Source organism: Pangasianodon hypophthalmus, chromosome 4, assembly GCF_027358585.1.
Source record: "Pangasianodon hypophthalmus isolate fPanHyp1 chromosome 4, fPanHyp1.pri, whole genome shotgun sequence".
Lineage (NCBI taxonomy): Eukaryota > Metazoa > Chordata > Actinopteri > Siluriformes > Pangasiidae > Pangasianodon > Pangasianodon hypophthalmus.
The window spans coordinates 15,123,360-15,145,961 of NC_069713.1; the positions used below are offsets into that span (position 1 = coordinate 15,123,360).

The 22,602-nt window shown below is 37.3% G+C and overlaps 1 protein-coding gene across 2 annotated transcripts in view; it reads right to left on the reverse strand.

The window, feature by feature from the left end:
* The window catches only part of pcxb (pyruvate carboxylase b), a 202,602-nt gene that overhangs the window by 125,033 nt on the left and 54,967 nt on the right, over positions 1-22,602 (reverse strand). For both annotated transcript variants that reach the window (XM_053233022.1, XM_026936435.3), the window contains exon 9: positions 10,245-10,407. In XM_053233022.1, the coding sequence (XP_053088997.1) occupies positions 10,245-10,407 (163 nt within the window). The remainder of the gene's footprint in view (positions 1-10,244; positions 10,408-22,602) is intronic.

A 22,602-nucleotide genomic window follows, 5' to 3' on the forward strand; every position in this document is an offset into this window, starting at 1 on the left:
GCGAAGGATTTGACATTTGGCAGTCACCCTTATTCAGAGCAGCTTACAGAAGTGAAAGGATTTATATAATACACTCATTTATACAACTGAGCAGTTACCACTGTCCTTTCAATGGGTTTTAAATCTGGGCTCTGACTGGACCATTCCAAAACACTGAGCAGTCTTCTTCTGAAGCCATTCCTTTGTTGGCTTGGATTGTGCTTTCGCTCGTTATTGTGCTGGGAGGTGAAATTCTTCTTAATTGTCAGCTGTGTAACAGAGGCCTTCAGGCTTTGTAACAAAATACATTGGCATTTGGAGCTATCCATGATTCCCTCTATACTGACTAGACCCCCAGTCCCGGTTAAAGAGAAGCAGCGCCATAGCACCATGCTGCCACCACCATGCTTCACCATGCTTTTAGAATTATGACCAAAAAGCAGTACCATGGTCTCATCAGAACATAACACATGGTTTGCCACATAACACATGGTTTGCAAAATATCGGTGTGCTTGTTTTTTTTTTTGTTTTTTTTGGGATAAAGGGCTTCGGTGAAAAACATGAGAGTTCGTTCTCACATCCAGCATCCCAGATAAGTGTTTGTCTTGTTCTTTCATCAGGTTTAAGGGATGTGCTGTTATTGATAATGTCACTGTGGCTCTCCATTTTTGTTGACCGTCTTCACAGTGTTCCTTAGTACATCTAATGTTTTGTAAATTCTTTCAACAGTGAGATCCTGTGCATGGTTTGTGAGCTCTTTGAAGACCATGGCTTCAGCAATCAGATGAAACCAAAAAGATAAGAAAGTAGAAAATCCTACAGAAACAACACAGGTGTATGATAATTACTTCTGAACATGAGTTTAAATGTGATTGGTTAACTCTGAGCAGTCACATGGCCCATTATAAATGGGGTGCACATTTAGGCAACCAGATTATTGTAAGTTTTTTTCTTTTTCCCCCCTAAAACTTTCATATTTGTTTTACATTTTTTGGGAATTTTGTTGGTTGCTACTGTATATCACATAATAAATGACAGTGTGACAGATGAGTGCAAAAGCAGAAGTGCCCAGAGCTTAGCTGTAGCATTTACGATTTTTGAACCCTTGCTTTTTTCACCTAGTAGATACATCAATTTACTGAAAGTGAAAGGATGCGTGATGTGAAATATGCTGTTAGTGGATACTTTCGCTTCCCCCTGACTTTATCTATGTGAACTTTGACCTTTGAATATACAAGCCTTGGTTTTGTGATCTAATACAAAACAAGAGTGCATGACATTCCTTTCAAACATCTAGCATGGCTCAGCTGGAACCACCTTCCCTCTAGGTACAGGGAAGACATGCATGCAATACTCTTCCCATCCTGGCACCCAGGTGGTGGAACGAACTTCCCCTGGCTATCTGTACAGCTGAGTCACTGTCTGTCTTTAAACGAAGACTGAAGACCTACCTCTTTACCAATCACTTTTATTAGCTCTAATATAAAAATCTCTTCATTTGTGTGCTTTCTTTCCTTGCTGTATGAATATTCCACTGAAAGTGTTTAAGCTCCATGCTATTCTGAGACACTTATCTTTTTTTAACAACATTAGGATATGTTTTCATGAAGACTACAAAGCACTTCTGTAAGTCACCCTGGATAAGGGTGTCTGTTAAACACTATAAATTTAAATGTAAACGACTGTGTTATCTTTTGTTTAAAAAAAAAACCCGAGGGGCTGCTTAGTAACAGTTTTATCACACTTTAGCCTCACTGTTTTCTTACAGTTATTTGGAACACATCTGAAAAACATTTGCTGTCTTGTGCATGGACATACGCTGTGTTTTTTGTGGTAAAAGTCTGTTTTTTTCTGACCGCATGCTAGGATTTTCTTGTTAGCAATGTTGACAGCTCTGCAAAATATACAATAAATACACAGGTCAGTTAATGATACAGCCCATCTGCCTCAAGGCTCAACATGTCTTGCATTCTGAGATGCTTGTCTGCTAATCACACTTATTGGTTATTTGAGCTACTGTAGCCCTCCTGTCAGCTCGAACAAGTCTGGCCATTCTCCTCTGACCTCTCGCATCAACAAGGTGTTTCTGTTGTGTGTGAAAATCAAAGGAGATCAGCAGTTTCTGAACCATCTGGCACCAACAACCAGGCTGTGTCACTGAAATCACCTTTTTTCGACATCCTGATGTTTGATGTGAACAATAACCCAAGCTCTTGACCTGTATGTGGATATATGATTGGATAATTGCTCAAATGAGGAGGTGCACAAGTATTCCTAATAAAGTGGGCAGCGAGTGCATATAGCATATGCAGTCTATCACTTTTTTTTCCATACTACATTTGTCCATATTTCTCAGTGGGAACACATTAGACAGTAATGTGCACCCAGTAATGATGTAGTAATGTAAACACATACAGTATGTGAGCTAAGACAGGCTTATTAAACACATATAGGAACATCATGCATATTTCATGCTTACAGAGCTGTGCAATTATCTGCACATGCGTTAGCATGCTTTCACTTGTAATTACTATGTTATTTGATCTCTGTTGAATAATTTAACACAAATTTGTTTATTGTGGCAGGTTAATGTGTGTGTGGGTGAGTGAGTGAAACAAAAGCGTGGCTTTTGGTGGGCCATTAGCTAGAGACTGCATGGACCAGGTGTTAACAGAAATAATTAACCAGCAACTTTATCTTGGGAATTTGTCACTTTCTCTATCAGAAAGAGGAGAGGAGAGAGAAGTGGAGGAAAAGATGATCTAGTCTACTGATCTAATATTCTATATCGAGCATGTTTATCATGTTACTAGTGTAATGTATTGTACATGTAGTATACTGATATACTGTACATGTGTGAACATAGAAAAAACAGTCTATGTGAAAGCAGTGCATGTGAGGACCTGACTGTGCTTGGGTTTCTGTGTGTGTGTGTGTGTGTGTGTGTGTGTGTGTGTACGTGTGTGGTCTAAGTGAGCATTTAGTATGATGAATGATTTAGTCCCGACCCCTGAACCTTAGCCGACGGCCACTCTTCATTGTGGGTGTGTGTTCCTGAGATAATGTGTTCTGGGGATAATGATACCACTACTAATAAATTTGCTTTTACACTCTTTTTTATGCATAAATTTGCATGAAAACAAGAACATAATGTAAAGAACACAATGGTGCATTCTGGAAGCTTATTTTGCATTAGAGATTCCAAATAAACCAGACTTTATTGTTGATGGATTATCTGATGTACACTTCATTTTTCATGGTAACAGAAATGTTTTATTTCTGCTCAGAATATACTGTGTATAAAGGGCCTGACTACTACAGTATACGTACATAATGAAGAAAATGATGGCGATAAGGTCTGTGGTCTGCTTTCACTAATGCCATAAGCTGTGAATGTGTTCTGTCAGCCAATTTGGATGTATTCATCACCGTCAACCCATGGCAGCATGTGAAGAAATTAAAGGAGCTCAGCTCCTTCACTTTCAGTTTACATGAATGGCAAGTGGAGCTGAGCTCTGACACTGTAATTTGATAGAAATGTAAATCATAGCATGGCATAATAGTAATAATAATGATGATGTAATATAGGATGCCAAGGCTGGTAAACAAACTGAAAGCTTACGATCTGGCCACTCTAATGTAGTTAGTTAAGTAACAAAAACATGTTTTAATCACATTTTGAGAACTTATATGTAATAGCACAAAAATTGAGCGCTACTGTACTGATGCCACTCATGAAGGTATTAAGGTTCCCCCACCTCCTAAATACCAATTATCCACTAAGGATATATAATGTGGGCCAGAACTGGGCAATTGCTCATTTGTTATCAGCATACACTACTGTTGGCGAACCCACACTTAACTTTCTAATTTATGGAAAAAGCAACTTTTCTGAGAACAAAATCTGCAAGCCAACTGAATTGTCTAGTCTGCACAACGTCATAGTGATGCTCAACACAACTGCATAATCACAAATGAAGAATAAAACACTCTACATGAAAAAATGTAACAGATTTAACATTCCTTAAATGGAGGCAGAGATTCAAAAGGACAGCGCAGGCTATATGGTAGGCTATAAATGCGCTCAGTTTGAAGTGGTTATGCTTTGAACACATGAGACATGTGTTTTAAATTTGAACCAGAAAATAAACACGTACTTCTCTGATCAATCGTTTTAAATATTCCGTTTTCGTCACTGACTTTTTATTGTTAAACAGTTCATGTTGTCACTTCACTATGTCAGTGGCTATGCATGTGTTTCAATGCAAAATAGACAATTGGAGTTGCTGAACTACAGCCAGATTTTTTCATACATTAAGCAATTATGGTACTATTTTTTGCGTACTCGGTTTGAAATTTGAACTTTGCTTGGTCCACATCTGGACCGTGGTCTTCCAGTTGACGACGCCTGGTCTAGAATTTTTACATTTGCAAGATGTAAATTCTATGACCAGTTTTGAACATGTGTTTTTTGTGTTTTATATTTCCGTGAATGTCCAGATGTTTTATAACTTACGACTACGCCTAAGATCTGTTGCAACCAACCCCATATGTTACAAACAAAAAGCATAAACATGATGGTAATCACAATTCTAAGAAGCATACAGCACACGTTATAAGAGCATATATACTTTTAACAATTCTCGATGTCCTTCTTTATATGTTCGTTCATTCTTTTCATTCCAAAAAGCTACTACTCATGTTGTTTTAAATGAGTGCAGAACTTTGATCTACTACGACTTGGATGTGAATGAATACTAAAGCATGAGCACTGCTAATATTTGCATATGTGACACATTGTGACTGATGACTTCGGGTGTGTTTTTGTGCTGCAGAAACTTCAGTGTTTTATTACTATGTTTGGATAATTTCATTGAGTAATGTGCATGCATAACAAATACACTGTGGGCGCATAAATTAGGTAAATTGGAATGTGTAGATTTGTGTGTGTGTGTGTGTGTATATGCAGATATGTGTGGATTACAGCTAGTGTTATAGCTGTGGAGCCATTTAGACAGAGATTTGGATATTGTGTCTGTTTTTTATACTATGTGTCAGTGTGTATTTGTAAACCGCAATTTGCAATACATTTCTTACAGAACTGTAGGAAAAGCTGGACTGAAAACAACAAAAGTGATGTGATATGTGAGAGATGGAGAGAGATGGAGAGAGGAAGGGAAAAAGAGTGAGACGAAAGATTTAAGTATGCGGTGAGAGGGAAGAAAAATGGAAATACTGTCACAAATACGACAAATGGACAATGGACAGGCAGTACTATAGATTGGGAAGGATAGAAGGAGACACGTGGCTTTATGTGTGTGTATATGTGTGTGTATGTGTATATGTGTGTGTGCCACAGAAACATCATTTCACTGCATTCCATCTATCCATCAACATGTCCCAAATACATCACTGTTTTCATCTGCCTATCTCTTCTCCGCTATCCATTTATCCAACACGTATCCCTCCATCTTGTTCTAGGCTTCATAACACAAAAATAAGATTCTGACATACTGTATCCCAGACTGTCTGGTCCTCTCCCTTCAAGCCCATGTGTATTATTGTGTTAGGATAAGGGCTCCAACCCTCGCTCCATCTCTCTCACTCCAAAAGCATTGAGGAAATGACCTTTTGCAATAGAGAGGCTAAAGGCATTTTAAGGGCTTTTATATTTGAACAAAAGATACTGAAAATAAGTCCTTGCTCCCTCGTTTTCAAGGCATATTACCTCTCGCTCACTCTCTCTCTTTCTCATTCTCTCTATGTCATCCCTTGATGAAGCTCTTCTCCCTGCCTCTTTGACCTCCCAAGAGCTCTCATGCAATAACTTATTCATTCAATGCTGAATTTATTCTGTTTGGTCATGTATTTTCAGCTGTTTTTTAAATATTTTTATTTTTTTATAAATATGCACAATTGATTGTTGGCTTACGTCTCTATGCACAATTCACTCTCTACAAGGTAGCCATGCTTTCCTGTGCAGAGAGAAATGAAAGTGGGGTGGGAGAAGGAGAGAAGCTGATGAAGTGTTAGGAAGAAAGCAGGGAATGAAAAAAGCACAAGGTCAACTGGGAATGGAGAGACAAATTTGTCACTTTTTAATTGGAGAATGGAAAGAGGGAAAATTTGAACTGTGGGGGTGGGGTGGGTAAAAATGACCTTAACGGGTTCAGGAACCAAAATGGAATTATGCCTGATCAAATCTGACTTAGTGTTAAATTAGATTTGATTCATTAGTACTGGTGCGCCTCATTAACAGCTACTTTTTATTAGCATATTATTACTCTAATGAGAAAAAAAAATATTAATGAACACACATGTGCTAATAAGTAATAAGCTGATTTCCCTAGATATGGAAAATTGATGCTGCAAATGTTTTTTGCTGTCTCAGTATTGTGGTTGAAACAGAGCCAGACAAGTCTGTGCACTGTGGAGAAATTAGAGCACCTCCTGAGACTCACTGATCACCTTCTAATGTAGAATCAACCATTACTAATGGCATAGGGGGAGGCCAGAAACGCACAGATAAGCAAATATCAGGTATGAATGCCTGAGAAGAAAGAGAGAGAGAGAGAGAGAGAGAGAGAGAGAGATGGGGAAGGTGCAAAGAGAGAGAGAAAGTTTCAGAGTTCTAAAGGGCATGTGTGTGAACTGCTTTGACACTAATGGTATTTTCATGTGTAAAATAAATTATTCATATCCCATTAAAACACATGGGTGTGCTGCATCATTAGACGCAACATGTCAACCTAAAGTGAACATTAGAGTGTAACCTTGTAACCTTGTTCATGCCCCAGACAGAGCAATCTCAGAGTAAAAGAGAGATTTTTAAAGTGGTATTTCATTATCACATCACGTAAATACTGATTAGCAATAACTCTCTAAGTAGTATTTACTGAAGGAACATATAAAAAGATTACCTTCCTGGCACATAATCACATCCGGAAATGGAAATTGCTCTATTCAGTGGAAATTGCTTATCATACATTAATATCAGAAGCATACTGTAGATGGGTTCTCAGAGATTAATGTTGAAGGTCATCAGTTCATCGCAGTTATCCAGGCAGCTGTTTAAGTGATTTTGCTTATCCCCAACAACTGACCACCTTTACTAGCTTCTCATTGGTTCATATTAATAAAGACATGTCTCTTTGGGGTGTGTTTGTCTATTAGCACTTTTATAGACTGTATGGTATATCAAGGTACAATTAATTGAAGTGAAGTGACTTGTGGCCAAGTATGGTGGCCCATACTCCGAATTTGTGCTCTGCATTTAACCCATCCAAGTGCACACACACAGTAGTGAACACACACACACACACCGTGAACACACACCCGGAGCAGTGGGCAGCCTTTTTTTCCTGTGGCGCCCGGGGAGAAGTTGGGGGTTCAGTGCCTTGCTCAAGGGTCTCACCTCAGTCATGGTATTGAGGGTGGAAGAGAGCGATGGTCATTCACTCCCCCCCACCTACAATCCCTGCCGGACCTGAGACTCGAACCCACAACCTTCAGGTTCACCTTCGGGTTGCAAGTCCGACTCTCTATCCATTAGGCCATGACTGCCCCCCCCAAAAAAGCTAATTACTAATCCAAAAAAACTAAAAAACGAATTACTAAATCCAAAATCCAAATACTAATAGAAATCCACACTACTACCACAACGCTGACCAGTACAAACAGCTACTGAAGAGGAATAAATGAACGAATTCATGAATGATTTTCTTTAACATGAGACAGAAACAGATTGTTTGCCTGCAGCAAGGGCAATACACACATGCAATGGTGCCAATAATGTATGCTTAGTGAAAATAGAGTGACAAGTACAAATTTATTAGACAATGTTGAAATACAAGAAAAACACTAGGAGACATGCATTTTCTGTGGCTAAATCTTAAAAGATATTATATTTACAACACTATCAAGATATAACCTAAAGATAGAAAACAGGAAGCCAGTGGGATTCAGACTAACTTGAAGATGGCTGATTTTACATGGATAACTGGTAATATATATAAAACTAAATATAACACAGCCACAATTCTTCATGGCATGGATTCCACAAGATGTTGGAAACATTTCTTTGAGATTCTTGTCCATGTTGACATGATTGCATCACATAATTGTGGCAGATTTGTCAGCTGTGCATTATTGCTGCGAATCTCCTCTTCTACCACATCCCAAAGGTGTGCTATTGGATTTAGATCTGGTGACTAGGGAGGCTACTGAAGCACACTGAACTCATTGTCATGTTTTTGGAACCACTTTCAGACAACTTTTGTGATATGGTACATTATTGTGCTGGAAGTAGCCATTATAAAATGGATAAACTGGGGCCATAAAGGCATGTACATGGTCAGCAACAATAATCAGACAGGCTGTGGCATTCAAGCAATGTTCAATTGGTATTAAGGGGCCCAATGTGTGCCAATAAAATCCACAAACCATTACACCACCACCCTCAAACTGAACTGTGTGCCTCAGCAAAAATCGAGATTCAGAAGACCAAGCGACATTTTTCCAGTATTCAACTGTCCATCCACCTCAAGGTTTGACATGTTGTGCATTCTGCATTGCTTTTCTGCTCACCAGTGTTGTAAAGAGTGGTTATTTGAGTTACCATAGCCTTCCTGTCAGCTCAGCCAGTCTCACCATTCTCCTTGCCATTCTGCATTTCTGAATGCAGAATTGCCATTCACTGGATGTTTTTCTGTTATTCTGTGTAAACTCTAGAGACTTTTGTGCATGAAAATCTCAGGAGATCAGCAGTTTCTAAAATACTCACACCAGCCCGTGAGGCACCAACAACCATGCCAAGCCCCTGAGATCATATTTTTTTCGCCATTCCCATATTTAATGTGAACATTAACTGGAGCTCCTGACTTGTATCTGCATGATTTTATGCTCTGCACTGCTGTCACATGATTAGCTGACTGGAAAATTATATGAATGAGCAGGTGTATAGATATGCCTAATAAAGAGGCTACTGAGTGTATATAAATAAGAAATTGGAAACATTAACTTCAATTATGAAATGATAATATTGCCTACAGGAAGGAAATTTAAAAAGAAAGAAACTTGAGCAGAGAGAAACTAGCAAAGCATATGTGGGCAGAGATGATTCCGTGACGACTGGATTTGGCCAATGAATGGACCGCACTATTTCAATATCCACCAATATATCTCTGTACATGGGGCAGGATAAGGGCACGGAAGGGAAATAAATAGTGTGGGTACTTAGTTGGTACTTGTAATGGAAACAACAACTAAATGTACAGAATATATCAGATTGAACAGAGCTATGGGATATACAATTTTACAAAAGCCACTTAGTAGTTGGTACATGCCGGTTTGAGTATCGCTGTAAGTGCATTCTGGGAGTGGTACTGAATAGTGTAATATCAGTGTATCAGTTCGCTATATTTTTCATATAGGCATTGCCGTCAGGGTATTTATTCAGATGTTGTATAGTGTGAGCAGTGCTTATTGTTGCATATTTTGCATGAAAAATAGTGTGAAGAATTGACTTTTTTAAAAAAATCATTAGCAAAGTGTTGCTTAGAAACTATATTCACATGCTGTAGGCTTCACTGTGTCTTGTGAATGTTAACGAATCCAACCTAAAGTAGGCTGCCACTGAGATCCATTAGGCATCATGACATGGATGGACATACTGTCATGGTATATATTTCACCAGTCAATCTCAAAGTGGGGGTCATGAAGTATAGGCAGGCGTGTGTGTGATATTCTTTATTTTAGTTACAGTGGTGGAATTCACAACCCACCATTATAGAAGTTATTATATTTGTACTGAGTTCCTATAGTTATTATCCTATTTGGCTGGAATTGAATCGGTTTAATAAAAACTTTAATTAGGCCTATACATAAAGTCAGCTTGAACATTTTTTGTTAGAAATTTCAGGAAGAAAAATTGATGGCTCCAATGGGTTGCCAAAACATTATTTTGCACATTTAAATAAAGAGCTTATTATTTGAGTATATAAGTTGGATTATGTTCATAAATCTGTGCTGGGCCATGAAATTTATTTTACATTTAAAGAGGTTGCAAAAAGGCTGCAAAACATTTTAGAACCCCCGCATTAGGTGACTGAATTAGACTCTAGTGTTTGAAAATAGCCCAGAATATACACTTACGAGCCACTTGTACACCTGAGTCCTAATAAACAGTCCTTGTGCGTAACTGTAATGGTAACTCTACTTTATTCATATAGTTTCACACTTAAACATCCTAAACCTAACCCCGTACCTCTATTCGTCCTGTGTCGGGCTGGAATCCACGGGCCGGGTCCTCTGTGGTGACACGGCATTGGATGGCACAGCCATTGATCTTGATCTTATCCTGTCTGAGGCCAAGCTCAGGAAGACTCTGGCCCTCACACACACGGATCTGTGCATGGACAAGATCCACACTGAAAGACAGACAGATGAGGGGAGATGGAGATTATTTACAGTTAACTAGATATTAGCCAATTTACAGATGTTCATGAAGGATTGATCCTTCATGGGTCCTTCATGATCCTTCATATAGTTCCCCAGTAAATCAAGAGAAGATTATTCTCTTTGACAAACTGGAGTCTAGACATTGGGAATGAAGCAGAACAAAAAAAGACTCATTTAATGTGGTCTTCAAATCTACCCCAGAATAATGAGTCATCTGATAATTCATCCACTTATACTATTTCAGACCTGATTACTCCATAAGGTCATTCTCAATTAGATTAGAAAACTGTTAGTGCAAAAAAAATCTCATTTGTTGAAATTCTACCTTAGGAAATTCGTCACAACACACTTGAAACATGCAACTGAGACCAACTGATTCGAATGACAGTTACAGTAATTCCCTGGCAAAGAGTTTTAACCAAGTCAATGAACCACTTAAAGCTCCAGCCCATGGGAAGAAGTCTCTCTCTCTCTGTGTAAGACAGCCAGAAAATGGGTAGGAAAAAGATGAACATGGTAAAGAGATTTAAAAAATGCATGCACTTTGCATATTCGTAGGCGAGAGTAAGACATATGGTTCAGTTTGTTCTGTAACACTACAGTAAAACCAGCAGTCGAGCTAATGATTTGGCTAGCATGCACCTGCTAAAACACCTTTTGCCTTGTTGCCTAGGATACTACTAATATCTGTACACAACTGCCACACCCATACTATTGCATACAGCTGCATTGTATATAATTTTATAAAGTTTTGGCTGCTTACCAAATGAAGTGGGGAAACCTTTGGGGAAACTACTGCATTTAGCAGTACAGTTCAAGTGTAGCACAATGTCCACGTGCAACATCTAAGTGATTAGGAAAGTAATTTGAGTAATCAATTTAACTATATTTTCAAGAATACAGGTCGTATGAGCTTATATTTCCTGTTGCTACAGCAAACACTGCAGATGAACACATAAGAGTAAGTGTTGCATGTAGCATCTCAGCATCAAGCTGTAGTTGTTGTAACTTTTACACTGCAGTCTGTGTAAAACAATGGCTGAATTTACACCCTTTACAGACACAGGCACTAAGCTACATACAATGTTTTGTGATGCAACTACTCTGCAATGAGATGCACAGCAAGAATAAATCAAGCACACATATGCAGGATAACACAGAAAAGAAGACAATGCATTGACATTGGAGTGCAGTTCAATCATTAAGTTGCAGTTTGTTCATCTACTCCAGCTATGCTCTATAATCCTGCCCTGACTGAGTGTAAAAATATAGTTGCTAAAACTCTGTGCTTAAAAAAACTGATTTTTCACAGATCTACACCTTGTCCTCACTAACAGTGCTATTTTAGAAGAAGTGATTTTGTAATATTGCAAATATGCCAGCAAAAGGCAACAATGATCAACACCTATGTAAATAGCAAACCATTACTTATCATGTGACATGGTGAGGTACAAAACATGTGACATATGAACAGAATTGAATGACTTTACTGCAAGTTAAACTTTCAGCTTTGCAATCATCAATGGGGGGAAAAAAGGGGGGAAATTCTGAAAAATAAAAGAGGCACAGAAATAAAAAAACATAGATAGATAGATAGATAGCATGTTCAAAGTTTTATACACAAACAAATGAAAGCCCAGTCTACAATGGCAACTTTTTCTTTTGAGAATTTCTAGACCTTTTTGCACATGCTGCATCTTTCCTGTAATAAATATACATTTCCAGTAAAGTATGTCAGTCTGGTTTAAATGGCTTTTTTTAGCTTTACTATTCCAGACACTAATGAAACTAATGGTTATTTTAAGCTTCTGATTTGCAAATGTATATAAAAAACACCTCTGAAATAAATTTAGTTTTGCAAACAGTGAGAATGAAGTGTTTTTAACAGAGACATTTTAGCAACTATTTGTACAGTTACCCAGGGCAGGATTGTGAAGCGATAAAATAGAACAGAACAGTTGTTTTACTACCTCGAAAAACTTTTCTCTCAGAGACTTGCCGAAAGATTACAGTTAAGCCTTCCATTAGCCATAAGCATGGTAAATAAAATGGTAAATAAAATGTATGGAGGTAGCAGATTTTAGCTGCTAATTACTCCTTTAAAAGAAAACGCCTCTGAGTTTCTGCTACATAACAATGAAAACTATTAGAATTATGTTAAACATGTATAGTATATTATACTGACACTTTGCACACACTTAATGTGTCTCAACCAGCTTCCCAAGAAGCCATCTGCTATAAATTTCCAGCACGTTTTTGAAGAAATTCTCATACGCTGAATACTTCTTTTCATTCTGGAAGTACTTCATACCTCATTCCTACAACTTTATTACATGTCTTAGAAAGAAACTTCAAACCTAAGACTTTAGATCAAAGGTTCTTAGTTATATTGTATGTAAGAGATAACCAACCAACAAAGAGTCCTGATATCAGAAAATAATCGCAGCAAACACAAAGAAACAAAGCACAGTGGTGTTTCTTCATGACTCGTAAACAGGCATTATCTCAGTTATACCACAGCTATTTCGCTGTTTAGAAATGCAGGCTTTGTGTATTTTCTAATACAAAATAAGCTAATTCATTGTCTTTTCATTTAACTAATGATGCAGCTCCCCACTCACAAATATCAATATGATTGTTGTTATGGCTACATGTTGGAAGACATAGAGTCATCCTCTGCTTGTTGCTTTTAATGAAAATGTATTCCATGTATTGTAGCCTATACATAATTTCTTTCTTGATAAATGTCCATGGCATTCATTTTTTTTCTCCTGATTATAGTTATCAGCATGGTATTATGAAGGCAATAACAAAGCATAAAAATTGGTCTAATATAAATGATCATTGTCATGGTAACATCTTTACATGCGCATCAGGAGCACTGAATTAAAACTGTGATTAAATATGTGACTGGGTTTGTGAACATTGTAATTGTGGAAGAACTATTGTGTTTTGTTGACCTATTAATGAGGTCTTTCTTAAAAAAAAAAAACATTCTGACATTGTAGTGAAAGTTTGCCTTATTGCTTTGGGAAAAAAAACATTCAAGTATTTGAGTCTTAATCTTTAACAATGAGACAGGCACATACTCTTGAAGTTAAAAACACAGTTTATCTCCATTAAACTTTAGTGTATGCCCTTTTTTTAGTATTCTTCTGCAACACCCACTCACATTTAAACATGCCGACCACCATATTCGCAGACAATTGCACACACACAAATCTCTGCGGAAAACGACACAAAAAAGAGACAGCGAGGGTCTCTCTCTCTCTCTCCCACACACACACACACACACACACACACACACACACACACATACTGTACACACACACTGACATTCTTCCCTCATGCTAGTCCCAGCTTCCCCATGGCATCAGTATTCTATTTTCAAACTGCAAATTCGTAATTAATTTCTGCTTCTGTTAGGCTGGAGAAGTGCAGACTAAGAGAGGGAGTATGGGTGAGAGAGGTGTTGAATATCTAATCGCTTCCATGCCAGGAAGGAGAGGTGAAACTAGATTTGGAAAAAAAAAAAAACTAAATATACAGTGACAGTCTGAAACTGAGCCAGAGGGAGAAAGAGAAAGAGGAATACAGAGATAGTAACTGCACAATTTAGCGATAGCAAAAATGCTATTGTTAGTATCACAGAGGAAAATCTTGTGACACAGAAAGAAACAGCTAATCACAATAAAAATGACAAACAGCTCAGGAAGTCTGTCGGTTATGTGTACTGTTTTTACACTCTGGGTCTGAGGGTGGACTGATCATGTTGAGAGTTTCAGGGTCACGCTAAGGACACGGAAATCACAGAGGAACCGTGCCACTCAATGCTGACCGCAGCTCAACTCCAAATGTGCTGATGGGAACGGATAATACTGAGCTGACCTTCAACTCCTTTCAAACACACACACACACACACACACATAGTGCAAGAGCTTAAGATGATAATGTCCCATTTATCTACTTCATCAGCATCAGATTCCATTAACAGCAAATTAGTACTGCGTTTTACTGCAACTGCCATTAGTGAGTCACCTGTCAGACAAACCTAATGATCAGTGTAGTCCTTTGCTTTATGGGGTTAGAATTATTTGAGTCAGCTAAAATCTCTAAGACCAAAACCAAATATTTGTCTAAAAATGCCTATGACGCTTAGAATGGTAGTACTGAAGTTTTTTTTTTTTTCAATTTTAAAACAGGGAAACCCTCTCTTGATGATGCAGGTTGAAGCTGTGTGTGTGTTGGGGTGGTTGGGGGGGTGGTTGGTGGTGTTCAAGTTTGAAGTTTGGGTATTTGGGGTTTCAGTTCCCAGCATGGGCAACATGGTGGTACAGCGGGTAGTGTTGTTGCCTCACAGCTCCAGATTCTGATTCTGAGCTCAGGACTTTTGCATGTTCTCTGCTTTCCTCCCAAAAACATATAGAAAAAAACATGTAGTAGATAGATTACCTCAGGGTGTGAAAGTGTGTGTGCATGGTGCTCTGCAGTGGACTGCCCTCCTATCCATGGAATATTCCTGACTTGTGCCCAGTGTTCCCAGGATAGTTACTGAAGATGAATGAATGAATAAATAACCAGTGTGAGTGATAAACACATTACTTAAACTCGCTATCGGGACTGACAATTCTCAAATTGAAAATGGTCAAATTCCTCTAAACCTTAGCAGCAATGATTTGCCTTCTTCAGTAAGAAAATAGAGAGAATAAGGACTAAAAATTCAGCAGCAGGCTGCCAGAAATCCATTATGTACTACTCCATCCTCTAATGATGAGAACCCAGGAGGTGTCATAACCCAAGAACTTCTCCATGAGTTTAGTTCTTTTAGGTATAACAAGCTCTAGAGCTTGATCCTGCCAACCACTTGGGTCCTATTATTATCAGTGGATGTGGAGCCCTTATAAAATATAGATTCCTAACTCAGCTCAGGCCTGTTGTTAGGCCACTTCTTAATAAACCACTTCTTGACACCAGTGATCTCTCCAATTACCATCCACTCTCCAACATGCCTTTTTGTAGCTAAGATTTTGGAGAAAGTTGTAGCCCCAACAGCTTTGCTCTTTTCTAAGTAATGATAACAAGCATGGTGTTTTGCAGTCTTGTTTCCAGAAGGATCATATTGCAGAATCAGTGCTGGCTAAAGTGGTCAGTGACCTCCTGCTTGCCTCAGATTGTGGATTTATTTCGGGTTTGTTTCTGATTTTGAGTGCACCATCTGTCATTACTGAATATGATATTTTAATAGACAAGCTAGAAAACACAGTTGGGTTAGATAGAGAGTGTCTTACCTGGTTCAGATCTTATTTGACAGATTGATACCAGTTTGTTAGCACAAATGGAGATTCTTCAGAGCCCAAAATATAATACAATGTCCTACAAGGTTCTGTTGAAGGCTTCTATTATTCTCCCTTTATATCCAGTCCCTTGGACGTGCAACTGACAAACATAATGTTGGCTTTCACTTCTATGCTGATGACACACAATTATATTTGTCAGTTCAGCCCAATTTAGCAGCACAGTTACGCAAAACAGAAGACTGTATAAAACACATGAAAGCTTGGATGAATATAAACTTCTAAATTCGTGACAAACAGAAATTCTGATTTTGGAACCCACAATAAGGTTGTGGATTTGGGCCTGGAACTACTCTGCGAAACCAAAGGAACCCTAGATGCTAGTTTATAATTTGATTCCTATATAAATAATATCTGTAATTGTCATCTGAGAAACAGCCAAAAAAATAAGAAATACGATAAACCGACATGAAGCTGAGAAACTAGTGCATGCTTAAATAACTTCTAGATTGGACTATAGTAAGTTGCTGACTTCCTCCATGCTGCTCCTTTATGGAAGCTTCAGCTAGTTCTGAATTCAGCAGACTATGTCCTTACCAGGAAAAGAAATTCAGAGTATATTTCCCTAGTTTTATTCAAGCTACGATAGCAGCCTATTAATTTTCACATTGACTACAAAGTTCTGCTCATGATACAAAAAAAAAAGCTCTGTCATAACTTTCTGCTCTCCGGAAACAGTATAACCTATCCTGCATACTTCTGTTAGGAAACATCCACAGGTTTACATGCAAATGCAGGGCAAAAAGGGCAAATCCAATATCATATTTTGGCAGGCAAAATGGTCAGGTGATCGGCAACAAACAAAGACAAACAGAGGTCAAACCAGAAGAGCAATCTATAAACAGCAGACTTGGAATTGTCATTAGGACAAAGCTAGGGGCGAGATTTCACAAAGTGTTAATGAAAGTCTGAGCTGTTTAATAGGAGGACTTGATTATCAACATGTGTGTTGTGTTAGTAATCTGATGACTGTGATAAAATTATATGTTATAATTGGGGTTGCTCCTATCATCTTGGCTCATATATGGTGTCCACATCATCTTATTCATGGTTAACAAATGTTTGGATTTTTTTTTTTAACCGAGTGTAACAGCACCACCAGCGGTCCAAAGAAAAACACACAGAATGGAATGAAGCGAGGCTGTGGGCTGACTGTACCGAGTCTAGCACTGTAGATGTCATGCAGCCTATTAGTGACAAGCATGTCACATGATTACACAGAGTCACACACCCTGTACATTTAGCTCCATTTGGGCTAATATCTCTTAGCCTGTTTCGGTGATGTTTCTGTAATATGTCTTCACTAGGTGTGTTATGGTGTCAGTCACGGGTGTAATGAATGTGAACAAAGTGTATTATTTACTCTATCATCACCTGAAAACATGTTTGGATGAGAAACTAAAGGATAATAGACTGAGCACACATTGCTTAAGTACAAATTTAACAAAAGGACAGAAGCCAGTGGCATTTTTTTTTGGCTTGAATGATAGGGTTACAGCTTTTCTGTTTGCTGTGCTTGCTCTTCAGAGGAAACTCAGTGTGAGAGCAGTTGAGCATTATGGGCTTGAAGCACTTTTAAATCACTAATGCAGCTCCCGATCTCCTTTAAGTAATTGTGTGTGTGTGTGTGTGAAATATTTTGCGCCAATATTATTTACATTTACAGTATTTAACAAATGCCCTAATCCTGATCAATTTACATATAATTATTATTATTATTATTATTATTATTATTATTGTATAATGAACACCTTGAGATACAATCTATTGTAATTGATAATTATCAACCCTAATAGTTTAACTGTTGAGCTCTTGACAGATATTAGACTTTAGCCCTCTCTAATATCACCAATATCTAATCACAGCCGTGCTGATATTTAATATAACCACACAATTGTGAGTGAGTGCGATATTGCGTTTATACAATAGTTCTATAAACAACAAATTAATATCGAGTAATTGACATTTCGGATACAACACGTTCAAGTGTTCTGTTTATTTTTGCTCCACTAGCGGAGATAGATCCCAGAGAATCTACCCTCACTTTATAGAACATTGTCTAGCTGGCTAGCTAGCTCACATTGATTTGTACATTCGCGTTAAAGGTGCTGCCAGTAAAATTGGCTTCCCTTCTTCCTTTTCACCTTCATCTGACGAGCTTTTATATTTTAAATCAGAAGTTATATTCCTGAAAAGTATTGCTTGTCATGATGTCACTACCTCTACTGTAGTAAGTGTTTCGAACTAGGAAGTGGAATTTTAGGTGGTGAACACAGATGAGTAGAGAGATGCACACAGTGAAACATTGCAGTGCAGTTATAGGAAATATACACACTCTTGGAATGCCACTCAACCAATCAAATTAATGGACCAGAAATAACTGTGGTATTATACAGTATATAGATAAAGACTGTCATGGTGTATTTATTCATCTATACTTATAGGTAGCAGTAATTTTTGTATGACATATCAGTGTAATGTTGGGTATTGTAGTACAGGGCATCACAGGACTAAAAAACAACAATATAAAATCATGAATACTGACAATTTTCATGACTTCAAAAAAGGTCCAATTGATGCGACCTTCACTTGGACTTACGATTTACAAGATTACAAGACTCTCATTTTGACTTACTGTAATCTTGAAGATTTTTACTGAATATTCCCATGCTCTGACATTTGCTTCTTCATCATTAATCAGTGTTAGCATAGGGACTTTAGATTCAGTTCAAATGTGAGGGTGAAACTAATATAAAACAATAATATTAAAAAAAATCAATCTGCAGGTACTGATATGTTCTACAGTTTAATTCATGTATCTCCAGTAACTAGTGGGTCAGGGTTGTGGTGGATTCAGAGCTGTTATGCTCTGTTCCATCATTCCACCCTGGTACTCTATGTTCTACCAGATCATAAATCTATAAGTATATCATAAAAAAAAAATTAAGAATTCACTTTAATGAAAAAAGATTCTACTTTGTGGTATGACAAAATGTATTGATTCCTATAACAATGAAAATTAGGATTATCAACTGTAACATAACTATTTCAGCCTTTCTATTTTAGGTTGTGACCTCTTGATGATGTATCTAACTGCACAGAAGTAGCTGAATGTATCACAACCAGTAAAGCAATTTCGCACCTCATGCAGAGTGAAATCATAAAGTCAGAGACAGATGGTTTAGGCTACAGAAAAGCAGAATCAGCTTTTCTGATCATATGTAGTTTGAGCTCTGTGTTCTCCACCAGCATGTGATAAGGTTAGCCTAGCACAAACAGCGCTCTGATAAAACATGTTAAGGGTGCAATCATCAAAGCAGCTTAGATTCCTTTAGGAAGCAGAAAATGATTTGAGTTCCTTTTTCCTCAGCTTATCATCATCACTAAATGCATTGACTTATTATTTTCAATTTCTTCCTCATTTATTTTGGGTCAAATTCAGAGTTACATAAATATTTAAATGGGGACAGTTATGCGTATTCAGAGTTAGGTTAAGCACGTTTCTGGGCGTGGCATTCAGATTGTGTAAATTGCCCGTGTCTATTTCGGGCTTCTGAGGGTGCTAGATTTTTTCTTCAGTAGAAGTGTCTGAGACATGTTTTTTTTCCATAGCATCTAGACCAGTGCCCTTAAACACAAGCATCTGCATTCAAACTGAAATGTGACCTGAAGACATAAATACTGTTGCATTTTTCTTGCTGTCAGTTGACAAGCATTGAAATAAACCGCTATATTGTCAATATATTGCAGTATGAATAATTGTTTTTATAATTATTATATTAATCACTGAAAATTTTGTTTAATTTTGCACTGTCTTCCACCCTCATTACATATACTTACAATATATACCTTATAAAATAGCACTTGATCCAGCACATCCTAAGTCGAGGTTATGAAAACATAATGTACAGTATGCACAGGATACAGGCTATTTTATCAGGTTTTCAGTCTGCTATTTTGATTTGTTGAATTTGTTAAATAATGACAATGGTTTTGTTAACCTGTGCTGTCCTGTAAAGAAAATGTACCTATGGTTTCGGCTTAAGTCTGAATAGGGAATTATGTACGTTCGGTATTAAATCCTTACTGCTCATGCTTATCTCAACTCTGAGTATGGCCCTTTAAAAGATAGCAACATACAATGATTGTACTTTTTGATTGAGCTTGAAATGTTTAAAAAAAAATAGATGAATGATGTTCTGATATTCTGACTAAAAGCAATGAAGGGCAAAACGGCAATAGTGACACTATTACTACTGAATTTTACTACTACTACTACTACTACTACTACTAATAATAATAATAATAATAACAACCACTTTCTTTCACTTCCAAAGCACTGTCACACTCAGACCCAGCTGATGCATTCATTTCTAGCTGCCTTCGTTTCTGCAGTCATCTCAGTGGAAATTAACTCTAACTTCCTCCGTAGGCCCCAAATCATCCAGAACTTAGCTGGCTGTCTTTTCAATAACACTTCTGGTACCATTTTACACCTATACCACACTGTCTGAATTGGATTATAGACTGGAAAGCAATGGCCCATTTCTCTTCATTTTATTCAACATGACAATCTATCTACCTAATCCATAACTGTATCACACTGCTTTTTAAGGTTTATATCTATGTTTTACAGATTTGTGTGTGGAAAGTTCTATATGCGTTTCTGTAATGTTTTTACTCATTGTATGCATCATTTTGATATTGGAAAAAATGGTTTGAAATGTTTTATTATTCAAATGTAGGAACTAGATTCAAATGATGGACATAAAGCACAAATCTGATGATTTTAGACGTGAGTAGAGCCTTTAGGTCAACCCATAAGATCTGTTCTTAACAGCCTTGAGTGCCAATTTGAAATTATTGTTGTATTTTAATTTTATACTTGTATGTTCAACTTTATTAGAACTAACTTATTTAGTTTAGGGAATCTTTTTGAATAAAGTAGCTTTAAATATTTTATCAAGCACCTAGCAGTGCAGTATTCGTAAAACACTATATCATTTAATTTTAGATGACTTTAATATACTAAAATTACCACTTTATTGGTTTTAAATTTTAAAATACTATTAAATTTGTTTAATGTATTCTGATTTGTTTGTAACTCTGAAGTTGGGAATTGAATGAGGACTTGTTTGTCTGTACGTGGCATGAGTCATCATTGTTGTTGCTGTTGTTGTTATTGTTACTATTATATATTAATATGATACATGATTTGTTTCAGTCTGTGATATGCTTTCTTTACCACTCCATTACTGACAACTAAAAAAATTCAGTTTTTTTATGTTCAATCATCTGCTACTCCAATTCTCCTCTATTTGATAAGATCACTCTGCCGGCAACCTATTTTATAACTCTCATACATCATGGAAGTCAGTACAAGGCTATTACAGTTTCATTTTAGAACTAGTCTTATTCTAGGTGCATATTGATACCTGATTGTCTGCAACACAGAAACTATGTGCACTCCAATTTTTAAAATAAGTATCTGTCTGTACTGTATACTCTAAAAATGTGTCTGTTTGATATGCAGAGCACTTTTGCAAAACAGTACAAAACATCTATATATCTACTGAAGATGTAGTCTACAGTGATCTTCCCCTGTAGAACATTCGAGTGTCCCTTGTAAAATAAAAATGAAATATTTATATCTTTATTCTCACTGCTTCAAAATCTCATTCCCAGATTCACATATGCCAAACTAAAGAATGTTGCATGTTCTTATCAACAGCCCTGATTATTGTCTTTGACAGGTTTCTCATTCTAAATGAACGCACACACACACACACACACACACACTCCTTATGACTCAGAGAACACACTGAAGGTGGGGATAATATGATAAGAATGAAATATGAGCAGATAAAAGAGGAAAATCTGAAGTAATAAATACAACATCAAAGCAATAAATGGGGCAGTGAGATAGAGAAAGTGAGACAGAGAGAAACAGGCGACAAAGAGAGACAGAGAAAAAAAAATGCTATTACAGTTAAGATATATGCATGTGGGTGACGTTTAATTCAGATGCAGTCTTATGAGGCCTTCCTTTTCAATATCCGCTTGACTTTTGTAGAAAAAATTGTTACAAAAGCTGCCAAAAAGCTTCAGATGACTTTGACTGACAGTGAATTGATTTGAACAACACAAGCTGAGAAGAAGCAACTCAAAACAAATAAAGAAAAGAAAAAGAGGAAAATAATTAACATGTCTATTCATCTGAATCTTTTACTTTAGAACACTTTGACTAGTTTTTACATCGAGATAGCTTTCACTGAAGTCCCTGACACACCAAACCGACTGCCATCAGGTCATGACATTAGTATTATAAGGATCTATGTGCCATTCATTCTTCACCCAGAGAGAATCTTACAATGCTAAGGTCACAAAATGTCTAACCGTGTTCTTGGCCTGTAATTTTGTGGACGGTGGCACTAGTTGGCTCTTATCGTCACCTGTCAGAGCCGTTTAAACATGGTGAAATAGCGTTCGAGGACAGAAATGAGAGAGAGTTTTCGGATTGGCCGTTCAACCACCTGAATCAGTACAAGAAAGGAGAAATAGAAATGAGAAAAGCAAGCAAATGACACTCTCAAGAGGTCACACACATTTTCAACTTCTCATCTGCTAGCTACTTTTTCCAACAAGTTGGGTAAGCCAACTATTTAACTTTTAAACAATCAGATAAAAGGGTGAAAAGGGTGTAAAAATGGTAGTTAGGTTATGCTTTGTATGCTTTGACAGGAAGAAAAGCTCTATCCATCCATTTTCCATATCACTTATCCTCCACATGGTCATGAGGGAGCCTGGAGC